The sequence below is a fragment of the Oncorhynchus clarkii genome, chromosome 30 (assembly GCF_045791955.1).
Source record: "Oncorhynchus clarkii lewisi isolate Uvic-CL-2024 chromosome 30, UVic_Ocla_1.0, whole genome shotgun sequence".
Lineage (NCBI taxonomy): Eukaryota > Metazoa > Chordata > Actinopteri > Salmoniformes > Salmonidae > Oncorhynchus > Oncorhynchus clarkii.
In genome coordinates this window covers 37,753,605-37,773,377 of record NC_092176.1, presented here as the reverse complement: position 1 = coordinate 37,773,377, position 19,773 = coordinate 37,753,605, and the positions used below count along the sequence as shown (strand labels likewise).

At 44.4% G+C, this 19,773-nt stretch overlaps 1 protein-coding gene across 6 annotated transcripts in view; it reads right to left on the bottom strand.

The window, feature by feature from the left end:
• LOC139390107 (tight junction protein ZO-2-like) overlaps nt 1–19,773 on the bottom strand; it is a 179,134-nt gene that overhangs the window by 22,488 nt on the left and 136,873 nt on the right. For 4 of the 6 annotated variants that reach the window (XR_011629466.1, XM_071137259.1, XM_071137262.1 and 1 more), the window contains exons 8-12: nt 6,674–6,779; nt 5,003–5,151; nt 4,700–4,763; nt 1,544–1,694; nt 1,215–1,323 (exon numbers count right to left, since the gene is read on the bottom strand). Coding sequence is in view for 5 of the 6 variants with exons in the window: in XM_071137259.1 (XP_070993360.1) it covers nt 1,215–1,323; nt 1,544–1,694; nt 4,700–4,763; nt 5,003–5,151; nt 6,674–6,779 (579 nt within the window). In the remaining variant the exon portion in view is untranslated. Of the gene's footprint in view, nt 1–1,214; nt 1,324–1,543; nt 1,695–4,699; nt 4,764–5,002; nt 5,152–6,673; nt 6,780–16,967; nt 17,171–19,773 lie in introns of those variants that run through there. The other 2 variants (XM_071137263.1, XM_071137264.1) reach the window with 1 other exon arrangement.

The following is a 19,773-nucleotide window of genomic DNA, read 5'->3' as shown; positions in this document are numbered from 1 at the left end:
GTTCCACATTGTTTATTTCAAACTCAGACTAAATGTCTCGTCAGGAAAAACTGTATCATTTAATGAAAGTAAACATTTAGTGAACGCAAACGTATCTCCCAGGTAAAGTAGGAAAAATCCAAGTATTTTTCTACTGCAATGAAATCTCATTATGTGGATAACTCTAGTGAATACTGAAGGGCAACCAAGAACAAAATGTCTAGAACCCTCTGGGGTTGGATATATATTGGAACCTAAAACCCTAGGAAAGCCCATGGGACACAGCGAAACATGATGAAAACTCTAGAACCCTGTAGAACAGTGACATGCTATGTATGACAGTAGAACCCCCTAGAACTCTGGTGTGTAAGACTATAGAATGCTCTAGAACACTGACATGCTCTGTAAGACTCTAGAACACAGTGGTGTAAGACTCTAGAACACTGACATGCCCTGTAAGACTCTAGAACACTGACATGCCCTGTAAGACTCTAGAACACTGACATGCCCTGTAAGACTCTAGAACACTGACATGCCCTGTAAGACTCTAGAACACTGACATGCCATGTAAGACTCTAGAACACTGACATGCCCTGTAAGACTCTAGAACACTGACATGCCCTGTAAGACTCTAGAACACTGACATGCCCTGTAAGACTCTAGAACACTGACATGCCCTGTAAGACTCTAGAACACTGACATGCCCTGTAAGACTCTAGAACGCTCTAGAACACTGACATGCCCTGTAAGACTCTAGAACACTCTAGAACACTGCTGTGTAAGACTCTAGAACACTGACATGCCCTGTAAGACTCTAAAACACTGCTGTGTAAGACTCTAGAACACTGACATGCCCTGTAAGACTCTAGAACACTGCTGTGTAAGACTCTAGAACACTGACATGCCCTGTAAGACTCTAGAACACTCTAGAACACTGATGTGTAAGACTCTAGAACACTGACATGCCCTGTAAGACTCTAGAACACTCTAGAACACTGCTGTGTAAGACTCTAGAACACTGACATGCCCTGTAAGACTCTAGAACACTGATGTGTAAGACTCTAGAACACTGACATACCCTGTAAAACTCTAGAACACTGCTGTGTAAGACTCTAGAACACTGACATGCCCTATAAGACTCTAGAACACTGCTGTGTAAGACTCTAGAACACTGACATGCCCTGTAAGACTCTAGAACACTGTGAAACAGAATGTTGAAGTGTGTAAAGCCTCACCATCAGGTTTACTCTGGGCCAGTATGGTGACGTCCTCTCCTTTAGGAATCTCCAGCAGACAGAGAACAGCCTCCTCTCTCACGATGCCTCGGAACTCTACCTTATTCACCTGCACACACACACACACACACACACACACACACACACACACACACACACACACACACAGGGAAACAAAGGGTTGTTTAACTGACTAGATTCCACAACAGATCTTTCAGAAAGTTTGTGTTCACTTTCACAGATGTTTGCTTTGCTTTTGGTTTTACAAGTTTTGTGTTGAATTCAGACGGTCAAGGTCGTTCACAGTGCCAAACGTCAAAGGTCGTTACCTTTATGATCTGGTCTCCAGTGCGTAGGCCCTCCTCCTCGGCAGGACTGCCCTCCTGGATGCCAGCGATGAAGATGCCCACATCGTTGCCCCCCGCCAGCCTCAGACCCACACTGTCCCCCTTTTGGAAACTCACCATCACCGTGTTAGCCCTGAATGGAAGGCAAGATTACAAGTGGTTCCTGCAGGATCAACTCAGTAGGTGAGATACACACATTGTCATGTGGTGTTGCTACCATGCTGTGTTGTCATGTGTTGCTGCCATGCTGTGTTGTCATGTGGTGTTGCTGCCAAGCTGTGTTGTCATGTGTTGCTACCATGCTGTGTTGTCATGTGTTGCTACCATGCTGTGTTGTCATGTGGTGTTGCTACCATGCTGTGTTGTCATGTGGTGTTGCTACCATGCTGTGTTGTCATGTGGTGTTGCTACCATGCTGTGTTGTCATGTGGTGTTGCTACCATGCTGTGTTGTCATGTGGTGTTGCTACCATGTTGTGTTGTCATGTGGTGTTGCTACCATGTTGTGTTGTCATGTGGTGTTGCTACCATGCTGTGTTGTCATGTGGTGTTGCTACCATGCTGTGTTGTCATGTGGTGTTGCTACCATGCTGTGTTGTCATGTGGTGTTGCTACCATGCTGTGTTGTCATGTGGTGTTGCTACCATACTGTGTTGTCATGTGTTGCTGCCATGTTGTGTTGTCATGTGTTGCTGCCATGCTGTGTTGTCATGTGTTGCTGCCATGCTGTGTTGTCATGTGTTGCTGCCATGCTGTGTTGTCATGTGTTGCTGCCATGCTGTGTTGTCATGTGTTGCTGCCATGCTGTGTTGTCATGTGGTGTTGCTACCATGCTGTGTTGTCATGTGGTGTTGCTACCATGCTGTGTTGTCATGTGGTGTTGCTACCATGCTGTGTTGTCATGTGTTTCTGCCATGCTGTGCTGCCATGTTGTGTTGCTGTCTTAGGTTTCTCTATATGTAGTGTTGTGTTGTCTCTCTTGTCGTGATGTGTGTTTTGTCCAACATCTTTTGTTTGATCCCAGCCCCCGTCCCCGCAGGAGGCCTTTTGGTAGGCCGTCATTGGAAATAATAATTTGTTCTTAACTGGCTTGCCTAGTTATTAAATAATAAATAAATAAAAATCATTGAGTAATTCAAGTTGAAGGCCGACTGGAGTACTGCAGGCTGCCATGAGCAACGGAACTATCATTATAACTTCTTCTGTGCTTGGTTTTTAAATTATCGGTTTAAGGACATAAACTCAGCAAAAAAAGAAACGTCCTCTCACTGTCAACTGCTTTTATTTTCAGGAAACTTGACGTGTGTAAATATTTGTATGAACATAAGATTCAACATCTGAGACATAAACTGAACAAGTTCCACAGACATGTGACTAACAAATGGATTACTGTGTCCCTGAACAAAGGGGGGGGTCAAAATCAAAAGTAACAGTCAGTATCTGGTGTGGCCACCAGCTGCAATTAAGTACTGCAGTGCATCTTCTCCTCATGGACTGCACCAGATTTGCCAGTTCTTGCTGTGAGATGTCACCCCACTCTTCCACCAAGGCACCTGCAAGTTCCCAGACATTTCTGGGAGGAATGGCCCTAGCCCTCACCCTCCGATCCAACAGGTCCCAGACATGTTTAATGGGATTGAGATCCTGGCTCTTCGCTGGCTATGGCAGAACACTGACATTCCTGTCTTGCAGGAAATCACACACAGAACGAGCAGTATGGCTGGTGGCATTGTCATGCTGAAGGGTCATGTCAGGATGAGCCTGCAGGAAGGGTACCACATGAGAGAGGAGGATGTCTTCCCTGTAACACACAGCATTGTGATTGCCTGCAATGACAACAAGCTCAGTCCGATGATGCGGTGACACACCGCCCCAGACCATGACGGACCCTCCACCTCTAAATCGATCCCGCTCCAGAGTACAGGCCTCGGTGTAACGCCTCGGTGTAACGCAGCGACGGTGGGTTTGTGCCCATAGGCGACATTGTTGCCAGTGATGTCTGGTGAGGACCTGCCTTATAACAGGCCTACAAGCCCTCAGTCCAGCCTCTCTCAGCCTATTGCGGACAGTCTGAGAACTGACGGAAGGATTGTGCGTTCCTGGTGTAACCCGGGCAGTTGTTGTTGCCATCCTGTACCTTTCAGACAGGTGTGGTGTTCGGATGTACCGATCCTGTGCAGGTGTTGTTACACGTGCTCTGCCACTGCGAGGATGGTCAGCTGTCCGTCCTGTCTCCCTGTAGCACTGTCTTAGGCATCTCACAGTACGGACATTGCAATTTATTACCCTGGCCACATCTGCAGTCCTCATGCCTCCTTGCAGCATGCCTAAAGCATGTTCACGCAGATGAGCAGGGACCCTGGGCATCTTTCTTTTGGTGTTTTTTAGAATCAGTAGAAAGGCCTCTTTAGTGTCCTAAGTTTTCATAACTGTGACCTTAATTGACTACCGTCTGTAAGCTGTTAGTGTCTTAACAAGTGTTCCACAGGTGCATGTTCATTAATTGTTTATGGTTCATTGAACAAGCATGGAAAACAGTGTTTAAACCCTTTACAATGAAGACCCGTGAAGAATTATCTTTGAAAGACAGGGTCCAGAAAAAGGGACGTTTCTTTTTTTTGCTGAGTTTACATCTGATGTATTAGAAGCAAATATTGGTACCATGACGGTCTTAAGAATTTGTATTTATTTAAACGAAGATTGACGACAAAGATGTTAACTGACTTGCCTAGTTAAATAAAGGTTCAGTCAAATAAAAAGTCTAGAGGAATACTATCACTCCTTTCTTTCTCCTGCCCCTCTTCCTCGGACTCTTCCTCTTCCATATGTAACCTTTACTAAACAGTCAGGTCAGGGTTTCTTATAAAGCAGAATAACTCTGGGCTGTTATCTTACTCACCCGTAGAGCTCTTCCTCCTCTGGGCTGTGATCTTACTCACCCGTAGAGCTCTTCCTCCTCTGGGCTGTGATCTTACTCACCCGTAGAGCTCTTCCTCCTCTGGGCTGTGATCTTACTCACCCGTAGAGCTCTTCCTCCTCTGGGCTGTGATCTTACTCACCCGTAGAGCTCTTCCTCCTCTGGGCTGTGATCTTACTCACCCGTAGAGCTCTTCCTCCTCTGGGCTGTGATCTTACTCACCCGTAGAGCTCTTCCTCCTCTGGGCTGGGGCGTAGCAGAATCTTAGGAGTGGTCTTTGCTGACACTGGAAAACAACAAACACATGCATTAACACACTGAAACAAATAGTGATGGGTGAGTTCTCATCATTGACTCGTTGTCTACATACTCATCCACTGAAGGACAATGTCAGGTTGAAAAGCAGTAGTCTAAAAATCTGGGTACTAATTTTTTAAAGATTACATTTAAACAGGGCCTAGGTAGGATTTGAGGCCACTTGTTCTTGATGCATTGCAATGTGGGTAAAATATGCATTGTGGGTACCTGGTGGTTCGTCGAGGCGTGGCAGACCCTCTGATTCCAGGGTGGCAGGGCCCGGGGAGGGGGGGTCCTGTAGCGGGGGAACCCTGAAAGGTGAGGCCATGGCAGACATCTTGGCTACCCTTGGAGAGTCTTCCAGGCTGGTTAGAGGTCTGGGTGGGAAGGACACACTGGACAGGTTGGACACAGGAACAATACTGGAACAATACTGGAACAGTACCTCTATCTGACCTATACTGGAACAATACTGGAACAGTACCGCTACCTGACCAATGGTATACTGGAACAATACTGGAACAGTACCTCTATCTGACCTATACTGGAACAATACCTCTATCTGACCTATACTGGAACAGTACCTCTATCTGACCTATACTGGAACAGTACCTCTATCTGACCTATACTGGAACAATACTGGAACAGTACCGCTACCTGACCAATGGTATACTGGAACAATACTGGAACAGTACATTTACCTGACCAACAGTATACTGGAACAATACTGGAACAGTACCTTTACCTGACCAACAGTATACTGGAACAATACTGGAACAGTACCTCTATCTGACCAACAGTATACTGGAACAGTACCTTTACCTGTCCTATACTGGAACAATACTGGAACAGTACCTTTACCTGACCAACAGTATACTGGAACAATACTGGAACAGTACCTCTACCTGACCAACAGTATACTGGAACAATACTGGAACAGTACCTTTACCTGTCCTATACTGGAACAATACTGGAACAGTACCTTTACCTGACCAACAGTATACTGGAACAATACTGGAACAGTACCTCTACCTGACCAACAGTATACTAGAACAATACTGGAACAGTACATTTACCTGACCAACAGTATACTAGAACAATACTGGAACAGTACATTTACCTGTCCTATACTGGAACAATATTGGAACAGTACATTTACCTGACCTATACTGGAACAATACCTCTACCTGACCTATACTGGAACAATACTGGAACAGTACATTTACCTGACCAACAGTATACTGGAACAATACTGGAACAGTACCTTTAACTGGCCAACAGTATACTGGAACAATACTGACACAGTACCTTTACCTGACCAACAGTATACTGGAACAGTACCTCTATCTGACCAACAGTATACTGGAACAATACTGGAACAGTACATTAACCTGTCCTATACTGGAACAATACTGGAACAGTACCTTTACCTGTCCTATACTAGAACAATACCTCTACCTGACCTTCAGTATACTGGAACAATACTGGAACAGTACCTTTACCTGTCCTACAGTATACTGGAACAGTACCTTTACCTGTCCTATATTGTAGCTCACCTCCTGTAACTAATCTCACATATTTCCATTCATCCATCCATCCATCATCCATCCATCCATCCACTCAGTCATCCATCATCCATCCATTCAGTCATCCATCCATCCACTCAGTCATCCATCATCTATCTATCCATCCATCCACTCCCTCCACTCAGTCATCCACACTAAGAATGCAGTGTATTATTTATTACACAGTACAGTAACAACTTTCATAATATTTCTGACTGAGGTACCCTGTATCTGTGTTCTCCTCTTCTCATATCCATCTATTCCTCCACGGACAGGTTTTATTATCTCTCTCCATCTATTATAGAACTACTATTCCTCCCTCCCTCCATCCTACCTGGGGTAGTCTCTCTCATTAGAGGAATGGGAGGAGAGGTCAGAGTGACGAGATCTCCTGTCCTCCTGGGGAGAGTAGGAATGGTAGGACTCCATCTCTGAAATATCTGAGAGAAAGAGACAGAGATAGAGAGACAGAGAGAGAGAGGGAGAGTAAGAGAGAGAAAGAGAGAGAGAGGGGGGGAGAAAGAGAGAGAGAGGGGGGGAAAAAGAAAGAGAGGGAGGAAGAGAGAGAGGGAAAAAGAAAGAGAGAGGGGGACAGAGGGTGGAAGAGAGAGAGAGAGAGAGTGAGTGAGAAACAGAGAGATTAGATATAAACATATCGTATTCACTGTGTTCACTTCACCAGGAAGAATTTGTACACCAGTGGAAACCTGATTGGTTGTCCCAAGAAGAAGGCCCATCACCAGTCCCCTAGCTGTGTTGGAATCAGATAGAGGTGGAGGAGTTACTGAATGTTGTGTTCTGCCTCTCTATAACATGTCCTGAGTGACTTCACACTGCATGCAGTTCTGTACTATACTGTACTATAGAAACTCTGAAGATCTGACTAAGTCATGATAGTGAAATAGTATGAAATATGATAGTAGTATGAAATATGATACTATCCATGACTCATAACAACTGGTTAGTCTCCAGATCAGTGTGGCTATACATTCTACAACTAGATAGATCAGATTACGATTAATCCAGATCAGTGTGGCTATGTATCCTACAACTAGATAGATCAGATTAAGATTAATCCAGATCAGTGTGGCTATGTATTCTACGACTAGATAGATCAGATTAAGATGAATCCAGATCAGTGTGGCTATGTATCCTACGACTAAATAGATCAGATTAAGATTAATCCAGATCAGTGTGGCTATGTATCCTACGACTAAATAGATCAGATTAAGATTAATCCAGATCAGTGTGGCTATGTATCCTACGACTAGATAGATCAGATTAAGATTAATCCAGATCAGTGTGGCTATGTATCCTACGACTAGATAGATCAGATTAAGATGAATCCAGATCAGTGTGGCTATGTATCCTACGACTAGATAGATCAGATTAAGATGAATCCAGATCAGTGTGGCTATGTATCCTACGACTAAATAGATCAGATTAAGATTAATCCAGATCAGTGTGGCTATGTATCCTACGACTAGATAGATCAGATTAAGATGAATCCAGATCAGTGTGGCTATGTATCCTACGACTAGATAGATCAGATTAAGATGAATCCAGATCAGTGTGGCTATGTATCCTACGACTAGATAGATCAGATTAAGATGAATCCAGATCAGTGTGGCTATGTATCCTACAACTAGATAGATCAGATTAAGATGAATCCAGATCAGTGTGGCTATGTATCCTACGACTAGATAGATCAGATTAAGATGAATCCAGATCAGTGTGGCTATGTATCCTACGACTAGATAGATCAGATTAAGATGAATCCAGATCAGTGTGGCTATGTATCCTACGACTAGATAGATCAGATATGTATTAGATTGTCTGGTTTCATAACAGTGAAATTAAAAGGTAGTGAGCACCTGTAGCCACACTGGGTCTGTAGTACACTCCTGACACATACAGATTGTGCTGTACAGTACAGAGCTCTAACAACACTCAGTCACTCTGCTCTGTCACTATATCCTGTTTATTCACCTCTTATCTCTTTGCCAATGAGAAGCCTTTCATTTGTCTTTCATGGTTTTTACCTTCTCAAACTGTGGCTGTCCTAGATTTGGGAGAGGAGGAGAGGATGAGGAGAGGAGGAGAGGATGAGGAGAGGAGGAGAGGATGAGGAGAGGAGAAGGGGATGTGTGTGCCTGCAGAAAAGCTGAGCCAGGTGTTAGAGAGAGAGAAAGAGAGAGAGAGAATGAGAAAGATAAAGAGAGAGGGAGAGACCATGTGTAGATGGATACATCATATCTAGTGCCCTGAGTTGTTCCTTACCACGTAACACTAACCAGGAAAAACTCCAGGCCTTTCGTTATAACCCAAAACTCTAGCCCAGAGTTTTTCCTGGTCAAAACTCAAGGCACTAGACTATGCCCCATTGATCTAAGGCGTTGGCATTAGCTACAGCGTCGTAGTGTATTCAGTCTCACTCCATTACCAAATATATTTATTCACATCTCATTTTTGGCCAATTAAAAAGTGATTTGAGTGAATGTGATAGTGACCATGGCGATGTTTCCCTGGGATGGGCCATTAAATCTCTATTAATTACATTAGAGTTAGAATCATTCAGACAGACTGTAGCTGTAACGCAGTAGGGAAGAACAGTGGAGGGGAAAAAGTGATGACTGGTCCTCATCAGGGACAAAGAGAGAGAGAAAATGGGGTGAGAGAAAGAGAGAGGATGGAGGTGAGAGAGAGAGAGAGAACGGATGGGGAGGGAGATGAGAGAGAGGGAGAATGGAGGGAAAGAGACCATAAGAGCGAGAGAGTGAAGGAGTGATAACATGAGAAAGAGAGAGATAGAGGGAGGGAGAGAGAGAGAGAGAGAGGGAGGGAGAGGTGAGGGAGGGAGAGAGAGAGAGAGAGCGAGAGAGAGAGAGAGTGATAGAGGGAGGGAGAGAGAGAGAGAGAGAGAGGGAGAGAGATAGAGGGAGGGAGAGAGAGAGAGAGAGAGAGAGAGAGAGGGAGAGGGATAGAGGGAGGGAGAGAGAGAGATAGAGGGAGGGAGAGAGAGAGAGAGAGAGAGAGAAGGAGGGAGGGAGAGAGAGAGAGAGAGAGAGAGAGAGAGAGAGAGAGGGAGGGAGAGAGAGAGAGAGAGAGAGGGAGAGAGATAGAGGGAGGGAGAGAGAGAGAGAGGGAGAGGGATAGAGGGAGGGAGAGAGAGAGAGAGAGAGGGAGAGGGATAAAGGGAGAGAGAGAGAGAGAGAGAGAGAGAGAGAGTGAGAGAGAGATAGATAGAGGGAGGGAGAGAGAGAGAGGGAGAGAGAGGGATAGAGGGAGGGAGAGAGAGAGAGAGAGAGCGAGATGGAGGGAGAGAGAGAGAGAGAGAGAGGGAGGGAGGGAGAGAGAGAGGGGGGGAGAGATAGAGGGAGGGAGAGAGAGAGAGAGAGAGCGAGAGAGAGAGAGAGCGAGAGAGAGAGAGAGGGAGGGAGATAGAGGGAGGGAGCGAGGGATAGAGAGATAGAGGGATGGAGAGAGAGAGATAGAGGGAGGGAGAGAGAGAGAGATATAGGGAGGGAGAGAGAGAGAGGGAGAGAGAGAGAGAGAGAGGGAGGGAGAGGTGAGGGTGTTACTGTGAATGGTGGTGTTGCATCTGAAAGTGCATGATCCGGTTGCATTAACAGTCCTCATGAGCAGCTCCTGTAAAGTACTATTGACAGACAGCCCAACAGACAGACAGCCCGACAGACAGACAGCCCGACAGACAGACAGCCCGACAGACAGACAGGCAGACAGCCTGACAGACAGCCCGACAGGCAGCCTGACAGACAGTCAGCCCAACAGACAGACAGCCTGACAGACAGCCCAACAAACAGCCTGACAGACAGACAGCCCAACAGACAGCCCGACAGAGATGGCTAGACAGACAAAACAGACAGCTAGACAGACAACTAGACAGACAGGAAAAGAGCTAGACAGACAGGCAGACAGTCCGACAGAAAGGAAGGAGGCTAGACAGACAAGTAGATGACAGGACAGACAGACAGGCAGACAGCCGGACTGCTAAACATACAAACAGACAGCTAGACAGACAGGCAGACAGCTAGAGAGCCTGACAGACCAACGGCTAGACAGATGGCTAGACAATCACCCAATCACCCAACAAACAGACAACCTGACTGACAGACAGACGGCTGGATAGACAGACAGACTGGCTGGCAGACAGACGACAGAAAGACAGGCTGACAGGCAGCCCGACAGACAGCCTGACAGACAGATGGATAGACACAGGCAGATGGCTGGACAGACAGGCAGACGGCTGGACAGAAAGACAGCTGGACAGACAGACAGCCCAACAGAAGGCTGGACAGACGGACAAACAGACACAAATGGCTAGCTAGACAGACAGACAAAGCCCGACAGACCGACCCGACAAACATCCCGACAGACAGACGTGCCTCTCACAACAAAAAGTTGTGTGTTTCTAGCAGGAGAGCCTCACGTAGCAATAACTGGTAGGTATTAAAATAAGAGAGAGGTGAATGGGTTTATTGACGGGTGAATTGAAACATGGAAACATGAAATTATGTCAAAGCTTGTGCACTGTGGTTGGTTTAACTGGTGTGTTTGGTGTTTTGTACTGGACAGAGCGGTCTGGTTTAACTGGTGTGTTTGGTGTTTTGTACTGGACAGAGCGGTCTGGTTTAACTGGTGTGTTTGGTGTTTTGTACTGGACAGAGCGGTCTGGTTTAACTGGTGTGTTTGGTGTTTTGTACTGGACAGAGCGGTCTGGTTTAACTGGTGTGTTTGGTGTTTTGTACTGGACAGAGCAGTCTGGTTTAACTGGTGTGTTTGGTGTTTTGTACTGGACAGAGCGGTCTGGTTTAACTGGTGTGTTTGGTGTTTTGTACTGGACAGAGCGGTCTGGTTTAACTGGTGTGTTTGGTGTTTTGTACTGGACAGAGCGGTCTGGTTTAACTGGTGTGTTTGGTGTTTTGTACTGGACAGAGCGGTCTGGTTTAACTGGTGTGTTTGGTGTTTTGTACTGGACAGAGCGGTCTGGTTTAACTGGTGTGTTTGGTGTTTTGTACTGGCAGAGCGGTCTGGTTTAACTGGTGTGTTTGGTGTTTTGTACTGGACAGAGCGGTCTGGTTTAACTGGTGTGTTTGGTGTTTTGTACTGGACAGAGCGGTCTGGTTTAACTGGTGTGTTTGGTGTTTTGTACTGGACAGAGCGGTCTGGTTTAACTGGTGTGTTTGGTGTTTTGTACTGGACAGAGCGGTCTGGTTTAACTGGTGTGTTTGGTGTTTTGTACTGGCAGAGCGGTCTGGTTTAACTGGTGTGTTTGGTGTTTTGTACTGGCAGAGCGGTCTGGTTTAACTGGTGTGTTTGGTGTTTTGTACTGGCAGAGCGGTCTGGTTTAACTGGTGTGTTTGGTGTTTTGTACTGGCAGAGCGGTCTGGTTTAACTGGTGTGTTTGGTGTTTTGTACTGGCAGAGCGGTCTGGTTTAACTGGTGTGTTTGGTGTTTTGTACTGGCAGAGCGGTCTGGTTTAACTGGTGTGTTTGGTGTTTTGTACTGGCAGAGCGGTCTGGTTTAACTGGTGTGTTTGGTGTTTTGTACTGGACAGAGCAGTCTGGTTTAACTGGTGTGTTTGGTGTTTTGTACTGGACAGAGCGGTCTGGTTTAACTGGTGTGTTTGGTGTTTTGTACTGGACAGAGCGGTCTGGTTTAACTGGTGTGTTTGGTGTTTTGTACTGGACAGAGCGGTCTGGTTTAACTGGTGTGTTTGGTGTTTTGTACTGGACAGAGCGGTCTGGTTTAACTGGTGTGTTTGGTGTTTTGTACTGGCAGAGCGGTCTGGTTTAACTGGTGTGTTTGGTGTTTTGTACTGGCAGAGCGGTCTGGTTTAACTGGTGTGTTTGGTGTTTTGTACTGGCAGAGCGGTCTGGTTTAACTGGTGTGTTTGGTGTTTTGTACTGGCAGAGCGGTCTGGTTTAACTGGTGTGTTTGGTGTTTTGTACTGGCAGAGCGGTCTGGTTTAACTGGTGTGTTTGGTGTTTTGTACTGGCAGAGCGGTCTGGTTTAACTGGTGTGTTTGGTGTTTTGTACTGGCAGAGCGGTCTGGTTTAACTGGTGTGTTTGGTGTTTTGTACTGGACAGAGCAGTCTGGTTTAACTGGTGTGTTTGGTGTTTTGTACTGGACAGAGCGGTCTGGTTTAACTGGTGTGTTTGGTGTTTTGTACTGGACAGAGCGGTCTGGTTTAACTGGTGTGTTTGGTGTTTTGTACTGGACAGAGCGGTCTGGTTTAACTGGTGTGTTTGGTGTTTTGTACTGGACAGAGCGGTCTGGTTTAACTGGTGTGTTTGGTGTTTTGTACTGGCAGAGCGGTCTGGTTTAACTGGTGTGTTTGGTGTTTTGTACTGGACAGAGCGGTCTGGTTTAACTGGTGTGTTTGGTGTTTTGTACTGGACAGAGCGGTCTGGTTTAACTGGTGTGTTTGGTGTTTTGTACTGGACAGAGCGGTCTGGTTTAACTGGTGTGTTTGGTGTTTTGTACTGGACAGAGCGGTCTGGTTTAACTGGTGTGTTTGGTGTTTTGTACTGGCAGAGCGGTCTGGTTTAACTGGTGTGTTTGGTGTTTTGTACTGGCAGAGCGGTCTGGTTTAACTGGTGTGTTTGGTGTTTTGTACTGGCAGAGCGGTCTGGTTTAACTGGTGTGTTTGGTGTTTTGTACTGGCAGAGCGGTCTGGTTTAACTGGTGTGTTTGGTGTTTTGTACTGGCAGAGCGGTCTGGTTTAACTGGTGTGTTTGGTGTTTTGTACTGGCAGAGCGGTCTGGTTTAACTGGTGTGTTTGGTGTTTTGTACTGGCAGAGCGGTCTGGTTTAACTGGTGTGTTTGGTGTTTTGTACTGGACAGAGCAGTCTGGTTTAACTGGTGTGTTTGGTGTTTTGTATTGGACAGAGCGGTCTGGTTTAACTGGTGTGTTTGGTGTTTTGTACTGGACAGAGCGGTCTGGTTTAACTGGTGTGTTTGGTGTTTTGTACTGGACAGAGCGGTCTGGTTTAACTGGTGTGTTTGGTGTTTTGTACTGGACAGAGCGGTCTGGTTTAACTGGTGTGTTTGGTGTTTTGTACTGGCAGAGCGGTCTGGTTTAACTGGTGTGTTTGGTGTTTTGTACTGGCAGAGCGGTCTGGTTTAACTGGTGTGTTTGGTGTTTTGTACTGGCAGAGCGGTCTGGTTTAACTGGTGTGTTTGGTGTTTTGTACTGGCAGAGCGGTCTGGTTTAACTGGTGTGTTTGGTGTTTTGTACTGGCAGAGCGGTCTGGTTTAACTGGTGTGTTTGGTGTTTTGTACTGGCAGAGCGGTCTGGTTTAACTGGTGTGTTTGGTGTTTTGTACTGGCAGAGCGGTCTGGTTTAACTGGTGTGTTTGGTGTTTTGTACTGGACAGAGCAGTCTGGTTTAACTGGTGTGTTTGGTGTTTTGTACTGGACAGAGCGGTCTGGTTTAACTGGTGTGTTTGGTGTTTTGTACTGGACAGAGCGGTCTGGTTTAACTGGTGTGTTTGGTGTTTTGTACTGGACAGAGCGGTCTGGTTTAACTGGTGTGTTTGGTGTTTTGTACTGGACAGAGCGGTCTGGTTTAACTGGTGTGTTTGGTGTTTTGTACTGGACAGAGCGGTCTGGTTTAACTGGTGTGTTTGGTGTTTTGTACTGGACAGAGCGGTCTGGTTTAACTGGTGTGTTTGGTGTTTTGTACTGACAGAGCGGTCTGGTTTAACTGGTGTGTTTGGTGTTTTGTACTGGCAGAGCGGTCTGGTTTAACTGGTGTGTTTGGTGTTTTGTACTGGCAGAGCGGTCTGGTTTAACTGGTGTGTTTGGTGTTTTGTACTGGACAGAGCGGTCTGGTTTAACTGGTGTGTTTGGTGTTTTGTACTGGCAGAGCAGTCTGGTTTAACTGGTGTGTTTGGTGTTTTGTACTGGACAGAGCAGTCTGGTTTAACTGGTGTGTTTGGTGTTTTGTACTGGACAGAGCGGTCTGGTTTAACTGGTGTGTTTGGTGTTTTGTACTGGACAGAGCGGTCTGGTTTAACTGGTGTGTTTGGTGTTTTGTACTGACAGAGCGGTCTGGTTTAACTGGTGTGTTTGGTGTTTTGTACTGGACAGAGCAGTCTGGTTTAACTGGTGTGTTTGGTGTTTTGTACTGGCAGAGCGGTCTGGTTTAACTGGTGTGTTTGGTGTTTTGTACTGGCAGAGCGGTCTGGTTTAACTGGTGTGTTTGGTGTTTTGTACTGGCAGAGCGGTCTGGTTTAACTGGTGTGTTTGGTGTTTTGTACTGGACAGAGCGGTCTGGTTTAACTGGTGTGTTTGGTGTTTTGTACTGGCAGAGCGGTCTGGTTTAACTGGTGTGTTTGGTGTTTTGTACTGGACAGAGCAGTCTGGTTTAACTGGTGTGTTTGGTGTTTTGTACTGGACAGAGCGGTCTGGTTTAACTGGTGTGTTTGGTGTTTTGTACTGGCAGAGCGGTCTGGTTTAACTGGTGTGTTTGGTGTTTTGTACTGACAGAGCGGTCTGGTTTAACTGGTGTGTTTGGTGTTTTGTACTGGACAGAGCAGTCTGGTTTAACTGGTGTGTTTGGTGTTTTGTACTGGACAGAGCGGTCTGGTTTAACTGGTGTGTTTGGTGTTTTGTACTGGACAGAGCGGTCTGGTTTAACTGGTGTGTTTGGTGTTTTGTACTGGCAGAGCGGTCTGGTTTAACTGGTGTGTTTGGTGTTTTGTACTGGACAGAGCAGTCTGGTTTAACTGGTGTGTTTGGTGTTTTGTACTGGCAGAGCGGTCTGGTTTAACTGGTGTGTTTGGTGTTTTGTACTGGCAGAGCGGTCTGGTTTAACTGGTGTGTTTGGTGTTTTGTACTGGCAGAGCGGTCTGGTTTAACTGGTGTGTTTGGTGTTTTGTACTGGACAGAGCAGTCTGGTTTTGTCTCCTTTTGTCTAGACAGATAAATATTGGTGGTATTTACTGGTTGCCCTTTTGTAATGGCAACAGGCCACACATTTTTCTGCTGTGTTGGCACACTGCGGTATTTCGCCTAACAGATATGGGAGTTTATTCATGTTTAATTTGTTTTCACATTCTTTGTGGATCTGTGTGATCTGTGGGAAATATGTGTCTCTAATATGGTCATACATTTGGCAGGAGGTTAGGAAGTGCAGCTCAGTTTCCACCTCATTTTGTGGGCAGTGAGCACATAGCCTGTCTTCTCTTGAGAGAAAGGTCTGCCTACGGCGGCCTTTCTCAATAGCAAGTCTAGGATAACTGAGTCTGTACATAGTCAAGAATTTCGTTAAGTTTGGGTCAGTCACAGTGGTCAGGTATTCTGTCACTGTGTACTCTCTGTTTAGGGCCAAATAGCATTCTAGTTTGCTCCAATTTGTGGTTGATTCTTTCCAGTGTCAAATAGTTATTTTTTTGTTTTCTCATGATTTGGTTGGGTCTAATTGTGTTGCTGTCCTGGGGCTCTGTGGGGTCTGTTTGTGTTTCTGTGTGTGAACAGTCCCAGAAATAGCTGGCTGAAGGGACTCTTCTCTAGGATCCTCTCTCTGTAAGTGAGGACTTTGTGGTGAAATGTGTTGGCATCTCTTCCATTTTGTGAATTATTGCTTGGTGAGCTGACCCCAGACCCCACAACCATAAAGGGCAATGGGTCTATGACTTATTCAAGTATTTTTAGTCAGATCCTATGTCAAGTGTTATGTTCCCTTTGATGGCCTAGAAGGCTAGACAGACGGCTAGACAATCAACCCAACAAACAGACAACCTGACAAACAGACCGTCGGCTGGATAGACAGATCGACAGAAAGACAGGTTGACAGGCAGCCAGACAGTGTTCCTGTTCTTCTCTGTTCAAATCTTCAACTGCCCTCCCATTTCCTGTCTTCAGCCTATAGGGGCCTTCAGCCACACACTACTTCCTGGTAATCGGCCTATCCGCGCTTGATATACTGTGACAGTTGACAGGCAGGGAAGTCAGGTCTGTTTTCCTGGGCTGGACTGGGATCAGTCTATCACAGCCACAATGACAGGAATAGACCATGTATGATTAGCCCTGAAAATAACACACTTTGTATGAAATGGTAATGTGATGCTGTACGTTGAACAAACAATATACAGTAGGTTGAGACAAAAACACTGACACTAATTCACTCAAATCCGGTAGTATTCAACTCCTGTTAAACACGGAAGGAAGAATGTGAATATGTTGTTGCTATGGTTATAATGATGCAGTAATCTTCCAGTATTTGGAATTGAATAGTAGTCAAGTTACTACCCTTTCTCTAAGTTGTTGCAGGTTTTTACTAATGACAGAATATGGTGTACTCAGTATTAAAGCTATTTTTATTTTACCTTTATTTAACTCGGCAAGTCAGTTATGAACAAATTCTTAATTTCAACTAGTCCAACGCTCTAACCACTAGGCTACCCTGCCGCCTCTATGGGAAGAATAACAATTCACTTTAAGTGGTACAAAGCTAAGATGTATTTGTTCTGTATCTACTTTTAAGTACAATTAAATGTACAGTAAAATATTTGTAGTAAATGTAAAGTGAAAAATAAAATATGCGTTCCATTGGCATTATTCAACCTATCGTACTTAATAAATCACACAGTACAAAATAGATAGTGATTAAAATACTTTATTAGTTTTAGGAAATTGTAAAAAAAATAATAAAGTATAATAGCAAAAAGTAAGTGGAAAGTGTAAAAGCTTGACAACTTGTAGCCGTGTTGTGGCATGGTTCATTTTTACAGCTTAAAGGCAACGTTACTGTAGTGAGAGTCTGTCTTGGGTGGACCTTCATCTAAAAGTATGACATTTAACCTGGAAGAGAGAAGACAAAAAGGATTTCTCTTTTGTAGGCTACGATTGAGGAAATCTCTTTTTGTGGTCAACACTGTATATTCTGTTTAACTTCCTAGTATGAGTTAGTAAAGTACTTAGGCTAGTAAATAGTGTACTTAGGCTAGTAATGAACCACTTTAAGTGACTCTGTCTGTCCTAGAAGTAAACGAAGTAAACTAAGAATGGACTGGGTGACCTCTGTAACATGGCAGTGACAATACCTCATTTCGTGTCCTTTTTTATTTTTAACCCCTTAAAAGCCAGATTTTTTTTTTTACCTCAACAGGGCCGTGGCCTGATTGGTAGCTGTCTACTCTCGAGGAATATTTAAATAATGTCATTGGATACTTTTGAAATTAGTTTTCTACTGATGACTAATATAGAGTATCTTCACACTCCTAAACTGATCTGGATCAGCTGTAATATGTTTCCTATTTGATCCTATTCATGCTTATGAAACACCCAATGTTGAGTCAAAGAATGGTTGGTTTTCATGCTCATGATGACTGTATAGTGTTGCCAATGAGACTTGGCAACCCAATGAGACTTGGCAACCCAATGAGACTTGGCAACACTAATCTGTACTGTATAGTGTAGTGTTGTCACGATACCAGAATTTTGACTTCAATACAGATACCAGGTTGAGTATCATGATACTCGATACCGAAACGATACTCGATACCAGAACGATACTCAATACCAGAACAACACTCGATACCAGAATGATACTCGATACCAGAACAATACTTGACACCAAACGCTACTCGATACCGAAATGATACTCGATACCAGAACAATACTTGATACCGAAATGATACCCGATGCCAAACGATACTCGATACCGAAACGATACTCGATACCAGAACAACACTCGATACCGAAACGATACTCGATACCAGAACAACACTCGATACCGAAACGATACTCGATACCAGAACAACACTCGATACTGAAACGATACTCGATACCAGAACGATACTCGTTACCAGAACAATACTTGACACCAAACGATACCCGATACCGAAACGATACTTGACACCAAACGATACTCGATACCAGAACAACACTCGATACCGAAACAATACTCGGTACCAGAACAACACTCAATACCGAAACGATACTCGATACCAGAACGATACTTGACACCAAACGATACTCGATACCAGAACGATACTCGATACCAGAACGATACTTGACACCAAACAATACTCGATACCAGAACGATACTCGATACCAGAACGATACTCGATACCAGAACGATACTTGACACCAAACGATACTCGATACCAGAACGATACTTGACACCAAACGATACTCGATACCAGCACGATACTTGACACCAAACGATACTCGATACCAGAACAATACTTGACACCAAACGATACTCGACACCAGAACAATACTTGAGACCAAACGATACTCGACACCAGAACAATACTTGACACCAAACGATACTCGATACCAGAACGATACTTGACACCAAACGATACTCGATACCAGAACGATACTTGACACCAAACGATACTCGATACCAGAACGATACTTGACACCAAACGATCACACTGCAAAAAAAACAATGCATATTAGCTATAATCAGAGAATAACCACTGTTATTAAAAACAACAACATTGAACAACATGTTAATAACTGGCAGAACAGCTGAAATAATAAAATAATAAAATATATTCTATTCTATATGCTATTTCTTTCAAAAACCAAACACCATATTAAATAACACAAGAATACCTTCAATGTTCCTTAAACAAAACCATATCTGAGACTCAGAGCATACAAAAAAAATGTTTTAAACTGTTTTAAAATGTAATTTGACACATCAGCGTTAATTTTGTCATCTATGTTCATAATATTGGGTCAAATGACATTCAGTAGACCTATATGATTCATTATTCAATACAGCTAAATAATTGTATTTATTAAATCAATTATTAGGTTCCAAAATGACATAGAACACTTTGAAGCTCATTTCAGAAACGTCAATATTGCAACAGTCTACACACCATAGCTATGCAATGGATTTTACATAGCATACTACAATTCCCATAGTGCATTTCATCTATCAGGGTGCAACGCTCCGCCCAGGGCTGATGACTGGCTACTGCGAGTAGTGATGGGAAGTTTGGCTCTTTTAACTTACTTGAATCATTTTGACTCATCCAGTCAAAATAAAACATATTTTGACTCATTTTGTTAATTTGAGTTGGTAATGCCCAGAGCACGCAGGACCCGCTACTAGTGAACGATGAACTGAAAACTTAAAAGAGTCATGATTCTACAAGTCTCTCGTTCACATGTCGTTCACCATAACGGGCTTAATTGGAGTTGTTATTTTTTGACAGAGTTGTACACGTGTGCTTTAAACAACGGACATTTGCTGATTGTATATTTGTTGGTTACAAATACGATTATTTATTGGTACATTTGAAACAAGGTCTAGTTGTGGCAACAACCACACTAAGGGGGATACCTAGTCAGTTGTACAACAGGAAGGGGGATACTTAGTCAGTTGTACAACAGAAAGGGGGATACCTAGTCAGTTGTACAACAGAAAGGGGGATACCTAG